At 36.8% G+C, this 17,810-nt stretch overlaps 1 protein-coding gene across 1 annotated transcript; it reads left to right on the forward strand.

Annotated features, from left to right (window-relative positions):
* Positions 1-3,221: 3,221 nt before the first annotated feature.
* On the forward strand, positions 3,222-17,741 carry tdrd3 (tudor domain containing 3). The gene is made up of 14 exons (XM_028015725.1): positions 3,222-3,426; positions 4,933-5,017; positions 6,436-6,501; positions 8,542-8,702; positions 10,057-10,198; positions 10,368-10,439; positions 11,878-12,027; positions 12,429-12,581; positions 13,116-13,293; positions 15,274-15,399; positions 15,579-16,525; positions 16,741-16,866; positions 17,048-17,187; positions 17,498-17,741. Exons 1-13 carry the CDS (start codon positions 3,389-3,391, stop codon positions 17,162-17,164), a joined length of 2,361 nt encoding a protein of 786 aa, XP_027871526.1. The 5' UTR covers positions 3,222-3,388; the 3' UTR covers positions 17,165-17,187; positions 17,498-17,741.
* Positions 17,742-17,810: the final 69 nt, after the last annotated feature.

Consider the following 17,810-nt stretch of genomic DNA (forward strand, 5'->3'; position numbering starts at 1 on the left):
AACAACAATGTGCAACAGATTATTGTGAACAATTGTTGGAAAGATAGATTATAGAAAACATGAGGGAAAAGTGAAAATAAATTAAATATATTAAATTGATAATCTCAACTGCACTTTAGCACCTTCAGCAGCTTAAAGAAGAAAGCTGTGTAACAGTTTCGAGGTTAGGCTTTTGATGTGGCAGATTCATTTGGTTCAAAAAGTTTATGGAAAAGCTGTGAGGAGACTTTGACAGTCTTCAGCACCCTATCCATGCGACGACTCTGAAACAGATGCCGAAGGGTCGGGATATTGCAATGACATTCTCATCTCCCCTCACTGCAGTGTCCTTTTATTTAGTGTATTACATATGTTAAATTGTTACTTGTCTTTGTGGAATATAATCATTTGTTTTCATTCCATAACACTCTCCTTTTCAGCCCATATTTTACATTGTGTTCTTATTTTATATTTTCATGCATATTTTTCCCAAGTTAAAGCTAAAACCTTTAAAGACAACAGCAATTTGTTTTAAGCCATAAAGGTATTTTAGGGAACAGGGACATCTTCTTGTTTAGTTTATCTATGGTGATTAATAATAATCAAAACATTAATTGAGAAAAACATGAAAAATAACTCCAAATCACAACATAAAATACAATGGCTTCAAACTGTGTGTTTATTTATGAAATTTGCTTTTGTATTTCAAATATAAGTCTTCAAAGTCCAGTAATGACTGAGTACTTATGCTTCCATTAGCTTTTTCATTCTGTAAAAAGGGAAAAGGCTCAAACAAAATTCTCACTCATGAATAAATGAAAGGTATTTGTCCAAGCATCAGCAAGATTTTCAGAAAATGAATTTAGCACATGAATTCTGAATACTAATGTCACCCCTTTGTACAAGGATCAGCTCTAAGTCTAACTCAAATGAATGAAACCTTCAGCCATGACATCAGATTTGAAGCTCCTTGGATTAAGCTTCTCAAAGCCTTGTTATCTTCAAAGATTTTAAATAACATGAAGGCCATCCAAAGGACTTCCACCAATATGTTAACGCTCTTCGTCTGGGCAAACCTGAGCCTTAATTTTCTTTGACACTGATCGAGCCATTCTAATTGGTTGCCACAGGGTGATATACACAAACACTTTAAGAGTCAAAGAATTTGAATTTCAAAGTTTCTGGCATGGTAATGACATTGATTAAGGCTATTTGAGAAAACATTCCAAATAGATTTCAGATCCATCTTTTAATTTGCTTTTCCTATTTTTTTTTTTTTTTAAATTAGGTGGGCTTTATTTTCTTTTATTTTTTTATTTTGTGGTCAACATGATATAAAAAATATTTTAAATATTTTTACTATTTTCAAGAAACCAAAAAACAAACTACAACCCTCCCACCCCCCACAATGTAAGACGCTTTGTCATAATGGAAAACATTTAAAAAGTCTCGAGGTTGATATTGGAGAATGCTATGAAACAATGGTAAATACTGTTTGGTTTGTGTGAAATAGTAATTTTTCCTTGAGTTTTAAAAACAATCTTTCAAAATTAAGCATAAAGACTCTTACCTAAAAAAGGAATGCTCGCCATAAGCTTTATTGTCATTGTGCTCAAATGTTATCGCTGGGGGAATCAGAATGGAAAACAAGTTTTCATTTAGTGGGCCTATGCTGCCATCGTCTGTTTTTAGCTGTACATTACATAACCAGAGCATGATTTTTAGTTTTCGTTTGCAGCTGGATTAAACCATGACAGAAGTTGGGCATACTCCATACTCTTCTAACAGCTAAAGAAAACTTTTAACATTTAATTTCTTTATGCAAAAATGTGGAATAATTTTTAAAATGTATGATTCCTGCTTGAAGGTGGTTATCTTCATTAATTTGAGCATGCATTCTGATTAATCATGTTTGTTAGTTTAATAGTGCCTTTTGAAAATATACAGCTTGATGCTTTGGATTAAGCATTTCCATTATGCCTGAATCGAAATCCTCTCTGATTCTGGATTGCAGGCAGTTTTTTCTTTTGAGGTTTTTGTTTCCATAACAGAAGTACAGACATATCATATACATAAATTAGAAAAAAAAAAAGCTTTCTTCAATAGATGACATGATTCTAGTTGAACATTATAGTTAAAAATGTTAGCCTGCCTGAAGCAAAACATAACGGTCATTTATTCATGCCAAAGGGTGTTGATTTCATTTTGCCATTGGTGCACAAATGCAGTGACCTTTCAGAACTCTGAAATCCGGGGATCCAGTATTGTTTACTGATGCTTTTTGTAGATATTTCTATTCAGTAAATGTTTATATTGTCCTTCTTTCTTTGTTTATATTGAAGCATTAGTTTGATTTTTCCTTTACATATTTTGTGTGTCTTTGCTCTATTTTGCTGTGATTCTTAAGTCAGAGGCTGCCATTCTGATTTTCCAATTGACAATATAAAAAATCAGATACATTTGTATAAACAACCAGATGTGTTTATATAACATTCATCTATTACAAATTTAATTTTTTGTCTTTAATACTTGACAGGTTTCAGTGAAAAAATATACTAATACTCAATATCACTTATCTTACTCAAAGCAAGGCTTGCAATAATAATGATAAAAGTTACAATGACTTTAATAAAGCAAAATGTTTCTTTGAAAATATGAAATAGTTATGACTCCACAGCCATTCTAGGTTTAAACAGGTTTGTAAAGATAAACGTTTGATTGCAGATCATGGTAACAGGTTAAAAGAAAGGTCAGTTGTTATATTGGTTTTGTATAAATTGATCATAACCATTCTGTAATGTAAATAGAATAGAATAGAATAGAATAGAATAGAATAGAATAGAATAGAATAGAATAGAATAGAAATTAGAAATCACCTGGTAAAATTCAGGTCTACAAGCAGCAACGTGGCAGCATGTATAAATCGATATCAAGACTTCTAGATTTATACAAAGACATATAATAGAAAAACAGAAGTAAGAAGAACTGCACAGTTAGGGCAAAAATACAGCATAAGAAAACACTGTTATTACAGCAAGTCAGTATGATTTCCAAAACAGTGAATGTTTTTGGGCATAAATTATTCTTTTTGATGCAACTCCATCAGTGTTCTTGTTTCTTATTCATAATATCCATAAAAGAAGAACGTACTTATAAACAGTTCCGTTTGTAAAATGAAAAAAAGAAAAGAAAAAGCGAAATCTCTTTTGTGATCCTCTCGGCACTCCGTACTCGTACTACTACGCGTCTCAGTCGGTGACGTATTCACGACTGGGTCATTTAGTGCTCACATTAACGAGCTTTGTTTGAAAGAAAATATTATGTAACACAGTACCAGATAATTGTTTGTTACTTGGTCACTCATTAAAGCTACTGTTGTCTTTATTAGACACCTGCAATTTGGATAAAAATGACCGATCTGACAGAATCTCTGGTCAAAGAAGGCTGGTAGGTAGCATGTTAGCTTATGTTGCTGCTAGCAGCAGTTATGCTGAGATGTCAGATAGGCTGCTGGATAAAATCAATAGTCTGCTGATTTCCTATAAGAGTGTTGTAAGAGTCCGACGGCAGCCAGACTTACACACACAAACCAGAGAATATGGTGCTCGGAAGAATAAAATTATACTTTCAATAACTTATTTTTTGTTGTCTGCTTCAGAATAGCAAAAGACGCTTCTGGTAGCTAGCGCATACTTAGCATTAAAGACAAACATATGCTTCTTCTCGTCGTCAGTGAACAGTATTGTTGATACGGTTATTGATATGAGAAGACAGACCTCTAAATGAGATTCTTGAACTACACTTAAATGTATAATATACAGACATTAGCAGTGCTGTGTTTTGCACAGTCTGTAGAATCCACTCTGTACTGCAGTTCCATACAACACGCCATCAGACATAAGATGTCATTTTTACGTTTACTGGGTAATAAAGTGTGTCAGTAATCACATGCTTCTGTATATTTGAACTAGAGCAGTCTTGAGGGAAAAATTTGGTTTTGAATAGATCACTACTCGCTTTAATCCCCTTAAATGTTAAGATTTGAAACATATTAAACAAAACAGATAACCAGCAACCCACATTTTAGTATTTTTAGTATGTTTTTCAGTCTTTTAGGTGGGGGCGGGAGGTGAGTTTCAGAAAAACAGCATTGTGTTGTTTATCTTAATAGGGAAATGTTTTCCTGTTGATTTTTGATGCCATTTCTACAATTATTTAGCCACTGAGTGATTGCAAAAGTCAAAACGATATATAACATGATTCATTTTTTGCCCCTTCATATTTTCCACATCATTTTCTCTGTGTAAAACACTTCACTCTATTTAAACAACAGCATTTAAGAAATCATCCATCGCGAGAGGTCAAAACAATGCTATTATTGCGTTTCTGTCAGTACTTGTCTATAGAATAGACAATTTGTTTCACGGGTTTATTTACATTGCTCCATTCACTAATTTACTAAAGTTGAAGTGCATGAATAAAGAAGACAAAGCATATTTAGTCCAGCAGTGCATGTTCATGTCCTACTCTCCAGGCTCTACGTAAGAGAGTTTTTTTCTCTCTTATAAAATCTCTGAACATCATTTAAAATGGAATTGAACAGTTTATTTTTATTATCTAATTCTTATTGGGTTTGGTCTCAAATACAGTGGTTTAACTAAATGGTTTTTCCCAGTAGATGGACAGAAGATTTTTTGGGGACTTATTATACTGATCTACCCTTAACAAATAAAATTATGTGATATAATTGTTTGTTGCTTGAACAATGCATCATCAGGGTTTTTTTTAAAAAGCTGGTAATTATTTTCTCAAACTGTTTTTATGTAACATTTGTAATAGTAAAGCAATTTATACCTTTTGAAAAAGTTAACCTTTTTAAATGTTTACAAATCCATGTTTGTTCCTTCCTTTTCACCTTCATCATCTTTTTTCTCCACAATGTGTATCAACCAGGTACCTCAGTGATGAAGGCATAGCGGAACTGAAAGGATCTGCAGAGAAAGTTACACCGAGTGACCTTATTCGCATTGCTCTTGATGTGAGTTTTAATTTTCTAAGTTTTAAATGATCATTTTTGCAATCCGACAGCTCTATTTTTTAGTTCCCAGGGAAATTGCAGATATGATCTAATATTCAATTTTTTTACTGCTTTGGGTACTAGAAGTTCTAAAGGTCTGACTTACATTTAGAAAACTAATTTTTAAAAAAAACAACAAAGCTGTTAGCACAATTTTAAATGGCATTTCAGTCCTTATGGCATATGACTACAATCTTAATGTCAATCTGGTACTTATTATTGGGGAAGAAAATTGCATTGGCTGTAATTTTCCTGCATGTAGAGTAACACTTTCTCTTCACCTCATTTCTCTTTGATCAACTTCTCAGTTTTCTCCCTCTGTCAGTAAGTGGAAGTGAGATTAGCAATGTATCATTTTTTTAGGACATGTCAGTGATCGTCTCATTTTCATGATGTGTGTAATTACAGTGATGCAGCCGGTATGATTTCTCATTTCGATGTGTATTTTCATAAAGCACATTGTATTCAGATGGCTCAATTACTTAAAAGATATTTGAATGTATTAGAAAAATCATTAACATACTCAGACTGGGGAGCGTTCCCCTCTGTGTCTTCAGAAGGACAAAAAGGCAATTCATCTTACCTGTAGTTTCAGATGAGCACAGAATGTTCGCCTCCACTGCGAAAGCTCTGACCTTTACGGTTCAGCCTGGAGTGCTGCCAAAAGATCTAAAGCAGCACTTGCACACATCGCCGCACAGCAGGTTCATCCAGCCTTTCTTACTTTAAGATAGAGATAGTAGACTCATAAAACATGTTAAAGTTCAAAGAAACTTAAAATAAATCTAATATTCTTAATATAAAAGAGTAAGGTTATTGTTGGTTTTTAAATAAAAGTATGATGGAGGAAAAAAAATTGGAGAATTAGAAAGGATCGTTTTTGAAGTAAAGCCCTTAGTTTTTATTTCTATATCGAGGGAATACTTTAAAATAGTCACAAAGCCAGTAAAAACCTGGGTTTTATTTGCCGTATTGACACATTTATTGACCCCAGATATGAAAAGACAAAATGTATTTTGCACCAAATATAAGATGAAAGTATATTTGCTTCTCATTTAATTCATTGGAGATTTGTATTTAAATATAGACAAACCTGATGAGAGATTTAGTGTGGTGTGATTGGTTAAATATTTGAAAATGTTATTAGTAATCTAATTGTCCTTCTCTTAACCATATTATTTGTTGCCACATTAATGCTTTTGTGTTCTGCTGTGCAACTCGGTGGATGAATTGAGTGTTCTGTTTATAGATGCTCATCAAAATGTGAATTGTAATATAATTTTTTAGCAGTATTTCATAATGTCATTTTCATTTCTTGTCATTTATGACTGCTGTGATATGTGTTGTTTCTTTCTAATGATGCAGTATGTCCTTTACAGAGTGATCTTAGGCCTATTGGGAAAAAGGTTCTTCCATCTGATATAAATAGTGGAAGAACTGAAAAGGTAAGCGGAATTCATGTCTACAAAGTGGGTTTAAAAAGGTTTTGTGACCTTATAAAACTCGTTTGTTAAATTTTTTTTGTCACAAATAAATTTTTCATGTTGTGAAACAAATGTTAGCATGGGACGAATGAAACATGAGTATAAGCAAATTGTATTTTTAAATGATGAGTTCACTTATAATAACTGAACTTATAACTGAGTAAGTTATAACTCATCAAAAAGCCTATTCTCACCCTATGTGAAAACTAACCATCCCCATTGTTCACCACAATTTTATGGAAGGTTGAGTTCAGTTTCTCCACCACACCCAGGCCTGATTATTGTAAACCAATTAATCTTTATAATAGAACCTGCCTGACAAGGTTGGGTCAACGACTTTTACAGACACATGTCACAGCCTTATTAAAAGAAATTGAAGAACAAAGTAGAAACAAAGTCACTGCCATCTATCTGTCTGTAAAGGACTACAGACATTATTCCTAATGCTTTGGGACTCTAGCGAAGGACAGTTTATTTTTCATAATTGGAGAAAATGTGGAAATATTGTGAACCTTCTCAGGATTGGTCGATCTACCAAAGTTCTTCTAAGAGAACGTGAACAACTTATCCAGGTAGCCACAAACAACACAGAACATCTAAAGCAGTGTTGGGTCTTATTTGCCTAACTTATGGTCAGTGTTCGTGATACAACAAGAAAAAGTGTGAGATAAAAACACTTTTGGCCAAAAACAAGACAAAGGTCCATTTCACATTTGCCATACTATGTCTTAATATAACTTTAGGAAAAATGTTCTGTGAATTGAAGTAAAAAAAAGTTTTACTTTTTATACAAAACTACCACAGCATTCAGGAAGAAAAAAAATGCATCACATAGAATTTCACACATGGGGGTGGTAGTGTGGTTTGGGGTTGCTTCAGGACAAGGATGACTTTCTGTAATTAATGGAGGTATAAGTTCTTCTCTGTACCAGAAAATCCTGAAGAAGAATGTCCGGCCTTCAGTTTGTGACCTTAAGCTCAGAGAACTCTTGGGTTATGCAGCAGAACAAATGATTCAGAGCACACCTGCAAGTACACCTCTAAAAGGCTCAGCAAAATAAAATGAAGGTGTTGGTGTGTCCTAGATGGAACATGGAAGATTTCCAGATGGAAATCTGATTGAGATGCTGTGGAATGACCATAAAAAGACCATGCTGGAGAAGCCTCCAGTACATCTGACCTTAAACAATTCTGGAAAAAAAGAGTGGGCTAGTATATTCCACAGAGACTGTGTAATGCTCACTGATGTTCATTGCACATTGATGGCAGTTTTTGTCAAGGATGGCTCAACCAATTTCTAGTTTTAGGGATAATTATTTAAACTATCCCTAGCTACTCAAAACATGTTAGTTTTGAGTAGCTATTTTTCCTGAAAATAATAAGAAAACAGATTTTTTCCCTGCTTACTGAGGTTATCTTTGTCTGAAATTAAAATGCATTTGATCTGAAGCATCCAAGTGTGACAAAAGTCATAAGCAGAAATATGTAAGGAAACAAATACTTTTTTATAACAATGCATGGATCTGTTTTCTCTTCAAGGAAAAATTATGCAATATAACCAATTTTTGGGGTTTTAGAAGAAAATCAATGCTTTATACTCATCCATAATGCAGTTCTCAGAACTTCCACTAGATGGTGCTAACAGACTGGCAAATACAAATCCCTTTTTTTCTTTTTGTTTTGCTTGTGATGCTGAATCTGAGTAACTGCAGAGAAAATGTTCCAGCTATTAAAACAAACATTCTTTTGTGTGCTTAGCTCTTCTTCTCTCCAAATACAAAATGCTGACTAAATCCAAATGTAAGCGGTGGAGCAGTTTGGGGAATAAACAAACCTGTGCTGTCATTAGCCTCTTAAACTGAAATATTTACCCATGTCATGCTTCAAAAAACGTAATTTATTCTCAGTGCATCTTGCACTGCAACTGCTGGAGCTTTTGCTTGCACCGCCTGCCCATTTTCCTCTCAATCTAATTTAGTTTGTCTTTTTGCAAATGGACAGTTGGAGGGTCCATGTGTCCTCCAGGTGCAGAAAGTGAGAAACATCTCGTCTCCCAAAGACCATGAAGAGTCCCAGGGAGCACCGAGAATGCTGCGTCTCCAAATGACAGATGGGCACACCACCTGTGTTGGACTGGAGTTTAAACATCTGTCCAAAATCAGGTAGGTTTTTTTTTTTTTGTACAAAAGAGCAGGTGCAGTTTAGTGTATTTGTTTGAAAAGTCTACATCTATTAATATTTCTGTAGGAAAAGTAACCATTGCCATAGAAATTAGATTTAAGTGTGTTTATGTTTTATGTTTTATTTCTAAGGTTTGATTTATAACAATATGTGGGTCGATAGTTTGTATTTTTCTTTCGCAAGATAAAATGAGCTTGCGTCACAGAGTCTACATGAAAGCTGAAGTATCCTTGTGAATTCATGTGTACTTTCTCTTTTTCTCAATAAAACTAAATGATAAAATAACAATGAACTGTTAAAAAAAGATGAATTTGATTTCTTCTTGCAAAATTGATGTTGAAAGGTGCTCATTTAGCTACCTCCTCATATTCTTAGCTAATGTGTAAGGCCTCTCTGCACACACTCCTCTTTCACCCCCTTGTCAACACTTTCACCCCGCCGTGTGCCTGAATTTCTCTTTTATCTGCAATTTCCATGTGGCAGCAGCTGATTTAACAACTCGCAGCCTTAATTACATCTCCATCCAAGCAACGGTGGCCTTGGTGATTGCTGCCATGGTGACTAGCCAGTCTGTACAGGTGGAGTGGCCAGAATGTAGTCCGTGACTTCCTGATGGGAAGAGAGGAGAGAACAGAACAAATCCCCTCTTTATGAGCGCCACACACACACACACACACACACCCCCACACACGCGGGCATCCGACAGCAGCGCTTAATGTTTCTGATGAAAGTGTTCGCTTTAGTGTGAGGGAGGCCTTAAGTGGATGGAAAAGAAGGATGAGATGGATTACCGAGCTGTTCACTATGTAAGACAGTGATATAAAGGGAGCACAATTAAACAGTAAGAAGCAACTATTGAGGTTGAATAGTGTGTTTGTGATTGAATTAGGGATACGCTGCACCTCATTTCTACAATGCCGGTGTCATGAGAACACCATCTATCCCACAGGTCTGGAGTGAAATCCCTAATTGTTACTTTGGCTTCCAGCATCAGTAGCTGGAAATCCCTCCAAGTCCCTGTGCTTTCCTAATGAGAGAGGCAGAGGCCTTATCAGGCCTGATGAGATAGAGGCGCTTTTAATTTACCATGAGGATGGGTGAGCAGCTGGGATTATTAATAGTCTCTCTTAGCTTTGCCACCCATCTGCTGGCACTGCTCCATGTCATTTACAGAGTGATAAGGCAATAGGGTGTTAGAGCTGGTAGATACAGTTAAAATGTGCTAAACCCTTGAAATCTGAGCTGTGGGCGTAATAATTATTCATAGCTGTTTATTTTTATTTATTCATTTACTTTTATTCAAATTTTCTTGTCTTTTGTTTGTATGTCTTTCAGTTTGAATACACCTCCTGGGACCAAGGTGAAGCTTATCGGTTCAATCCAAGTTAAAAATGGTATTTTGCTGCTCGATGACTCAAACTTTCACGTTCTTGGGGGAGAAGTGGATCATATGGTAGAGAAATGGGAGCTACAAAGGGTGAGGGTCAACCAAAACTCAGCTTTGTGTTTAAACACTAAAGCCATCATTATATTTTGAATTATTTTAACTGTGTAGTTGCTACCGTGTGTCTGTTCTGTCGATGTTTTTGGAGTTGTGCTTGTCTTTCGCATTTTGAGATGAGTTTGTTTTCTCCTTCAACCTGCAGAGTCTGGCCAAACACAGCAGGAGTAACATTGGAGCAGAAGGTGGACCTCCACCTTTCGTGCCATTTGGTCAGGTGAGGGACATTGCTAATGACAACACCTCATCTTTTTTTAATCATACCTTGAAAACTGGTTTTGCCCTGATATAAACAACAAAATTGTTGAATCTGTTTGGAATAATTGTGCTTAAAATTTAAAAAGTCCGCGGAGACACGTCGGCAAATTTAGTTTTCAGAGCAACCTTACTGCCAAAATTGATTGTGACTCCTAGTTGTTGACCTGCTGCCTGGAATCTGGATTCGGTTTTTGTCAGCCCCTTGACGTTACAGAAGCAGATAAATGCAGTTTTAAAATCAGCTTTTTGCCTGCCAAGAACCATTGCCAAGGTGAAACCATATATTCATCTTAAAGCCTTGAGCAAAAAATATTCATGTCCTCTTATGTCTCGTTTAGACTAATGTATATTCTTTATCTTGGTCTAGGTTAATTCTCTCTGCATAGTTTTCAGAGAGAAGCAGCATGTCTCTTAATGGGCACAAAAATACACAATCATAATCAACTCCAGACTTGTCATCTCGCCAATAGCTTCCTGTTTTGCTTTTAGACCGATTTGGACATTTTATTAACTTTTTAAAGCTTTAAATGGGGTAAACCCATCATACCTAGCTGGACAAACTTCTTAACATTCACACACCTGTCAGAGCACTTCTATCAATCAACCAGTTTCTTTTGGGCGTCCCATGATCCAGAACAAAAAACAAAGACGTTTAGCCAAACATGTTCAAAAGCTCACCTTGTACTACAGCGTCTTATTATTCTTTCCTGTCTACACCTTTATGTAGAGAACGAGGCCTACATGAATTTTTGGTTTTATGCTCTTTTATTTTATTTGGTCAACATTTGCTGTTAATTTCTTAAGTGTTGTATGAAGAAGATAGACACTGGCAAACCCATGTCTTAACGAATGTGCAGTAAAGTTCTCTGATCTCTTGGAACAGTTGTGTCTTTTTAAATCTTTAAAGCCCCTCGCTGATTTTAAAGAAATCAGCTTTGGTATAGAAGTGTATATATAAAAGCTGTGGTCATAGCTGCATCTCTAGCCTTGAATTGCTGCTGAAATTCATAGAAGCGCCACTTGAAATGTACAAAATGTTAAAATGCTTAAGTGGAATGATACTTTATTGAGGAACTATGCATTACAAGGGAAGATTAGGTTGTTTTAATTTAAAACTTACACCTAACATTATTATTACTATTTAGAAATTAATACAATCTTTATTGCTACATCCTCACCAGCATAAGTATTGTGAATCTGATTGCTTGGATCTCATTTTGGAAGTAATAATGCATTAAATTAGATTTTTTTTTCCCCCAAGTAGTTTCCTTTTTGTCCTAAAGTATTTTTTTTCATGTTGGCACTTGCATATGGAAACACATTTGCAATTTAAGTGTCTATTTCCTTAATCTATTTCGCTTTAAAATGTGGATCATGTGTTTTTAACCTTCTTACAGAAGTGTGGAAGAAAGGATGACGTAGACAGCAGGGAACTAGATCAGAGGAAAACCCTGCAGACTCAAAATGTGATCAAAAGCACAGACGAGAACGACGAGTTCGAAAAGCAGCGGACGGCAGCTATAGCTGAAGTTTCGAAGACTAAAGAAGTGAGTAACCCCACCATAAATTTTGTATGTAACCAGTGTTACTCTGCATTCTAGTTATCTAAAACATAAAGTTGTAATTATGTTCTTGTTTGACTAATTAACACCTTTCCATTTGTCTTCCATTGTTAAACATAGGCTTTTTCTACTATTGTTTTTCACATGCTGGCAAATCACACCGTATCGCATATTGATTGCAATTTTAGTGCAAGCTATTAAATTGGTTCTACATTTAAAGTACATGGGACTTATTGACATTCAGGTTAACTTGAATTGTTCCTTCGACTCTTTGAATTAAAAGTCATAATTTCACCGTCAGTTACAAAGCTTTATGTTTTGATTGGTTTTCTGCGACTCCATTGTCCCTAATGTGTTTTTTCTTCTTCTTTTTTTCCTCTCCTCAGGGCACTCGCACATTTGGTGGTGGAGGAAATGCGGGCAGTAATTTATCCAATGCAGCATCCTTCTCTCGAAACAGAGACTCTCACCAGCAAAGGAGGCGAGAAGACAAGCCGGAAAGAACAGAAAGCAGACAAGATGGAAACTATAGAGAGCTGGTGGGAAGATAAATATAATTTGGACTTATGTAAAAATGGTCCTGAAAAACAACCCTATGTCTGTTAATGTGCATTGATTGTTTCAAATTGTTTTGTTTTTTTTCCACTGGAACTTGGTTTGTGCTTCTTTTTTCACTCTTTGATTTTGACTGAGCTTCTATTTTATGGTCCAGAGGCTAGATAAGACATTGATTAGGATATTGAAAAAATGTAAATGAACTGAAGGTAAATGAACTCAAGTGGCGGTCAATTTATCTTGGTTTCTTTCTTGTTCTAGTGTTTTCTAGTTACACAGCTTTGGCTTCGACAGAAAGTAGAATTGAATAGGATGTGATTAAGCTGGGCTTCAAAGTATGTTAAAGATGGTTGGTTTGAAACTTAAATCCACAGCCATACAAAACCTGAACCATCTGTTTTTGTCCTTTTATTCTAGTATTTTAGCTTTATGCAAATGTAGGTTTGTACATTTGTGAGTTGTCCATGCAGTATATCCAGTTCATATGTATTCTTCCTCTCATTACGTATGGTGTCTAGGTGGATGAACGGGCTCTGAGAGACATCATGGAGATGGGCTTTAATAGGGAGGCTGCCCGACAAGCTCTGATGGATAACAATAACAACCTTGAAGTAGCACTAAACAGCCTACTGACCGGATCTTCCGGTGGCAGACCTGGCTCAGTGGTCCCTGAGCCTAACAAGCCACAACTTAGAGGTTCATAAACACACACACTCAAACACACACACACACCCACACACCCACACACACTGGAACACAGATAACATTCCATGCCCTGCAGTGCTTCTTGGATCTACAAAGTTGGCAGAGGTTAGGAAAAGGTTGGGTAGCAACGTGGCGGTCCCTGAAATGCGCTGAAAATCACCAGAAGCCTAATTAACGGTCCACGATGGCTGTGCTGCAGGTTTTAGTTCATTTATCAAGAACTGCTGTAATGCTGACTTTCCCCCCCCAAGCACACGATAAGGTTTCAGTTGGATATTGTTTTACCTCGGTTATTTTATGTATGTTTCTCCGCGCTAAAAATCGTCCTGCAGCAACGTGAAACTTGTTTAATCATCCTAAGCTTCTTATAAAAACTTTATTGTTGTTACTTCATACATAAATCATAATCAGTCCAGAGGGATTTTCTCTCTGATCAAAGCTATCATGCCTGGTCAGGATGGGCAAAGTCTTATAATGAACACAAACCATACATATTCACAGACCTGCATAAATATACACACCTGTTACCCTTTCCAAAACTCCTAGATAAATGAATGAACATTGTCTTAAACATTATGTGGGTAAAAACATGTTTCCCCAATTAAATTACACAGAATGATGTATTTTAGGCATTTATTTCAGTTAGCTTTGATAATTATGGCTTGGAGCTATTGAAAGGCAAAAATGTAGTTTCTCAAAAAATGTGAATATTACAGAGCACCAATGAAAACTGGATTTTAAATGCAGAGTTGTTGGCTTACTGAAAGGTAAGTACAGTAGATGCACTCAATACTTGGTTGGAGCTCCTTTTGCATGAATTACTGCATCTTTCCTGAGTGGCATGAAAGTGATCAATTTGTGGTTCTGCTAAAGTGTTGAAGGAAGCTCAGGTTGCTTCAGCTCTCCTGCCTTCTGGGTTCTTGTGTTCTTCCTCTTCATCTTGACTGTACTCCATAGATTTTCAGAGTTTTGTGTCTGTACAGTCTGCTAACTATTAAAGCACAGTTATAACACGGTCATTAATCCAGATATTAGTCAGTGGTATTCAGTATGAGTAGGGCTGGAATGTATCATATCAGTCACGATAATAACGGTAAAAAAGTTAAAAATCAAAGCACTGACAGTCATTGCTGTCAGTGCAAGTCTGTGACAGATGGAAGAAATGAAAATGAAAAGCATTCCAGGTCATTAGGAAGTGTGCACAAGCTTTTACTGTAATGTGACATATATTTTTGTGTTGAGCATTTTCCTTCCACTCAATTTTGCACTAAGATAGTTGAATATGATGTGTTTAACCAGCTTCTTTAGCAATGATTTTTGTTTTTCAGCCTCCTTGTTGACTTTGTCTGTGACTGTCAGGGCAGCAGTCTCCCCCATGATTGTGTAGGACCATAAGATGTATTAAATCAAAAACATTGGTCTTTTGTTTTACTCCCATTTCCTTTTGTGGAAGATGTGGTTTAGTAGCTGACATATTTATCAAAGTTAACATATAAAATAGGGGTGCACCGATTTATCGGCCAGCTGATTTATCGGCCAGCTGATTTATCGGCGCCAATTTCCTTAATTCTTGGAGACCCGTGATTGGCCGATACTTGCATGTGAAGCCGATCTTATCTCTCGAACTTATCTACCACAACAAAGGTCTTAAAATCAACCACTGTCCTCCTTTGCTCTCTCATGAGAAAGGTTAGACGGATAGACCGGCCCACCAGGTCATGTCTGCACGTTGCAGTTAATAGTCATCCCACTGTTGCCAACTCAGCGACTTTCTTGCTATATTTAGCGACATTTCAGACAAAAAAAATGGTATCGGCCAAAATCGGAATCGACAGGTCAGACTTCTTAAAGATCAGGAATCGGCGATCAGTCAGAAAACTGCATTCAGTGCACCTGTAATATTAAAGTATAACAGATTCAAATTATATGATCAAACTAATTTTAACTTTTGCTGTATGATCGTGTTTGCAGCCAGAGGAAGGGGGAGAGGCAGGTCGAGAAATGAAGACGAGGAGGACGGAGCAGGGGGAAGACCTTCTGGACCAAGCACCCTATTTGACTTTCTCGAGTCCAAGATGGGAGCTTTCTCCATTGATGGTGGGTGACTGGTTTTCTCATTCAACACTAACCACAAGTTTAAAAAAAATGCCCCCTCCTCACTAACAAGTTCACTCATGAATTTAAATGCCTAAAAATCTGGAGCAGAAGAGAATTGTCAGCATTCCTTGAGTTGTAAATATTTTTATGCAATGATTATTTACTTGGTTTGTTTTCAGAGCCAAAGAATCAGATAACACAGCGGCAGTATGAGAACAAAACTAGTTTTTCCAACTCAAACTATCATGCCAAAGATGCATCCCAGACCAAATTCTCACACAGTGACCACAGGCAACAGAGGAACGACAGGCCACCCCGCTTTCATAAGGACACAGATTTCCCCAAACCTGGGCAGGAGGCAGCCTCAAACTCGGGAACACCCCAAATGTCGGCTCCTGCCCAGCAGTGGAGGGGCCAGGAGAAATGGCCCCGGAGCACATCCGACCGAGCGCAGAACGACAGGAGAGAAATTAGAGATGAACAGAATGTTCCTGCCACCATTATGTCTCCTCTCACACATTTAAAAGAATTTCAGCAGCAGACTGAATTTAGCGGGGCTTACCACCTACAGTCTCGAAATGGGAACGGCAGTAGTATGTCTGGACCGCCTCACAGGCGAGGGGTAAAAGAAAATGTGCCCACCTCTAAACCCAATAATCCTGCAGGAGGGGAAGTAGATGGAAGAGGAAATTATAAACGCTCAGAAAGAAATGAGGAAGCCGGCAACAACAGGAGGAAGATTAGAGCCGAGCGGCCAAACTCTGACCACTTTGACAGACAGAGGGACGGTGGGTCGTTGAACTTTAACCCAAGAGGAGGAAACTCAGGAACTTCACAGGAAGTGGGATTATCACAGGGCTCCCGAACTGTAACGGGGGATCCTTCGCACTTCCAAAATGGAGAGTTGGAACATAAAAGGACTGGGCCCATCAAGCCAATAAACTCACCCTGTCCTCAAAACAGAGAGCAGCAGCCCAAGAGGAACGCTCATAACAACCAGGGATCTAAAAGGAGGACAGGGCAAGGCCGAGGTCAGGGACCTAGAGGAACAGAAAAAGGTTACATCACTGAACATGCATGGAAACCTGGAGACGCATGCCTGGCTCTGTACTGGGAAGACAACAAGGTATGGCATGCTTTAACTGACCTAAAAGATGTTGAAGCTATCTTTCTTTTCTCTTTAGTTTGTTTGATACCAAAAATAATCTTTAGAATCCTTCATTGTTTTTTTTTTTATTTGATTGTCATTAAGTAAATGGTGCAAATGTTTTGCATATGGAAGTTGTTTTTTTTTCTATTCAAATTTGGTTTCATTTGTTTTTCTTTCATTGTGCCTGCAAGTATTACCATGCCAGGATAGACGCTGTGCATCCTTCTGGCTTGACAGCGGTGGTCGTGTTTAGTGATTATGGAAACTGTGAAGAGGTCCTCCTGCATAACATCAGATCTGTTCCTGATGACATGATGGTAACCGGTATACTTTTATTATTAGTTTATCCTCAGTATAAGCGTCCGAGCTAGCACTGTTTTTAAAAACAGTAATCAAATCGTATTTCTGTGATGTGCAGAAAGCTGATGAAATATTTATGCAGTCTAGTCTGATTACAAGCAGTGACATATCACAATTATGTCAAATCTGCATCTTCAGGAGGAAGATGACGGTTACTATGACAGTTCACTGGAGTTTCGCCGTGGGGGTGATGGACAGCCGAGACGCTCGAGGCCCACGCAGCAGTACTACCAGCCGCCCCGGGCGCGTGATTGATGTTTCTGTGTTTACACTGGCAGGTAAATTAATAGCTTTTTTTAAGACAATAATTACATACAAACGTTGTGACTTTTGACTGTTTCATTCAATTCTCCTTCTTTCTGCGTCAGAAAGTGTGCTGAAGTGGTTTTTCTGTTTTATTTCCCATTTTTCTTTCTTATTAAAGGATATATCTTCTTATTATCACTTTTACATTCTCCATTGGTGCGATGCAATGTCTCACACTATTTCACAAGGTCAATGATGATTTCACAAGATGCCCAAAGAATGTTGAAGTGTTTTTTTTTTTTTTTATTTAATTTAATAATAGATTTTCTCTTTGCTCTTCAGTGTGATCGTCCCCCATGCCTCAACTTTCTGCAAGAATCCAGAGTGCTTCCTGAAGTTTTTAAATGTCCACATCCCACGGACTAACAGAACTTTTCAAAGGGCTTGCACATAATGCAAAAATAATAATTAAAAAAACACATAAACTCCTGTTGTTTTTTTGGTCAAGGACATATCTACTGTATATGTTTTGAAGATTTGTTAAATGGATGCATCAAAAATAAACAACTAATTAATAGTAAATGCAGGTTGGTTATGTTTTGTCTATTTTATCCAACTATGCAACTTGGGTTAAGAATAAAATAATACAGGGCAG

This window comes from Xiphophorus couchianus, chromosome 4 (genome assembly GCF_001444195.1).
Source record: "Xiphophorus couchianus chromosome 4, X_couchianus-1.0, whole genome shotgun sequence".
Taxonomy (NCBI): domain Eukaryota; kingdom Metazoa; phylum Chordata; class Actinopteri; order Cyprinodontiformes; family Poeciliidae; genus Xiphophorus; species Xiphophorus couchianus.

Bases quoted from the DNA above. Each gene is read 5' to 3' on its own strand.
- tdrd3 (XM_028015725.1), top strand. From the start codon at position 3,389: ATGACCGATCTGACAGAATCTCTGGTCAAAGAAGGCTG. The intron at 10,199-10,367 runs GTGAGGGTCAAC...TTCAACCTGCAG, and splicing joins AGAAATGGGAGCTACAAAGG to AGTCTGGCCAAACACAGCAG. The intron at 16,526-16,740 runs GTATGGCATGCT...TGTGCCTGCAAG, and splicing joins TGTACTGGGAAGACAACAAG to TATTACCATGCCAGGATAGA.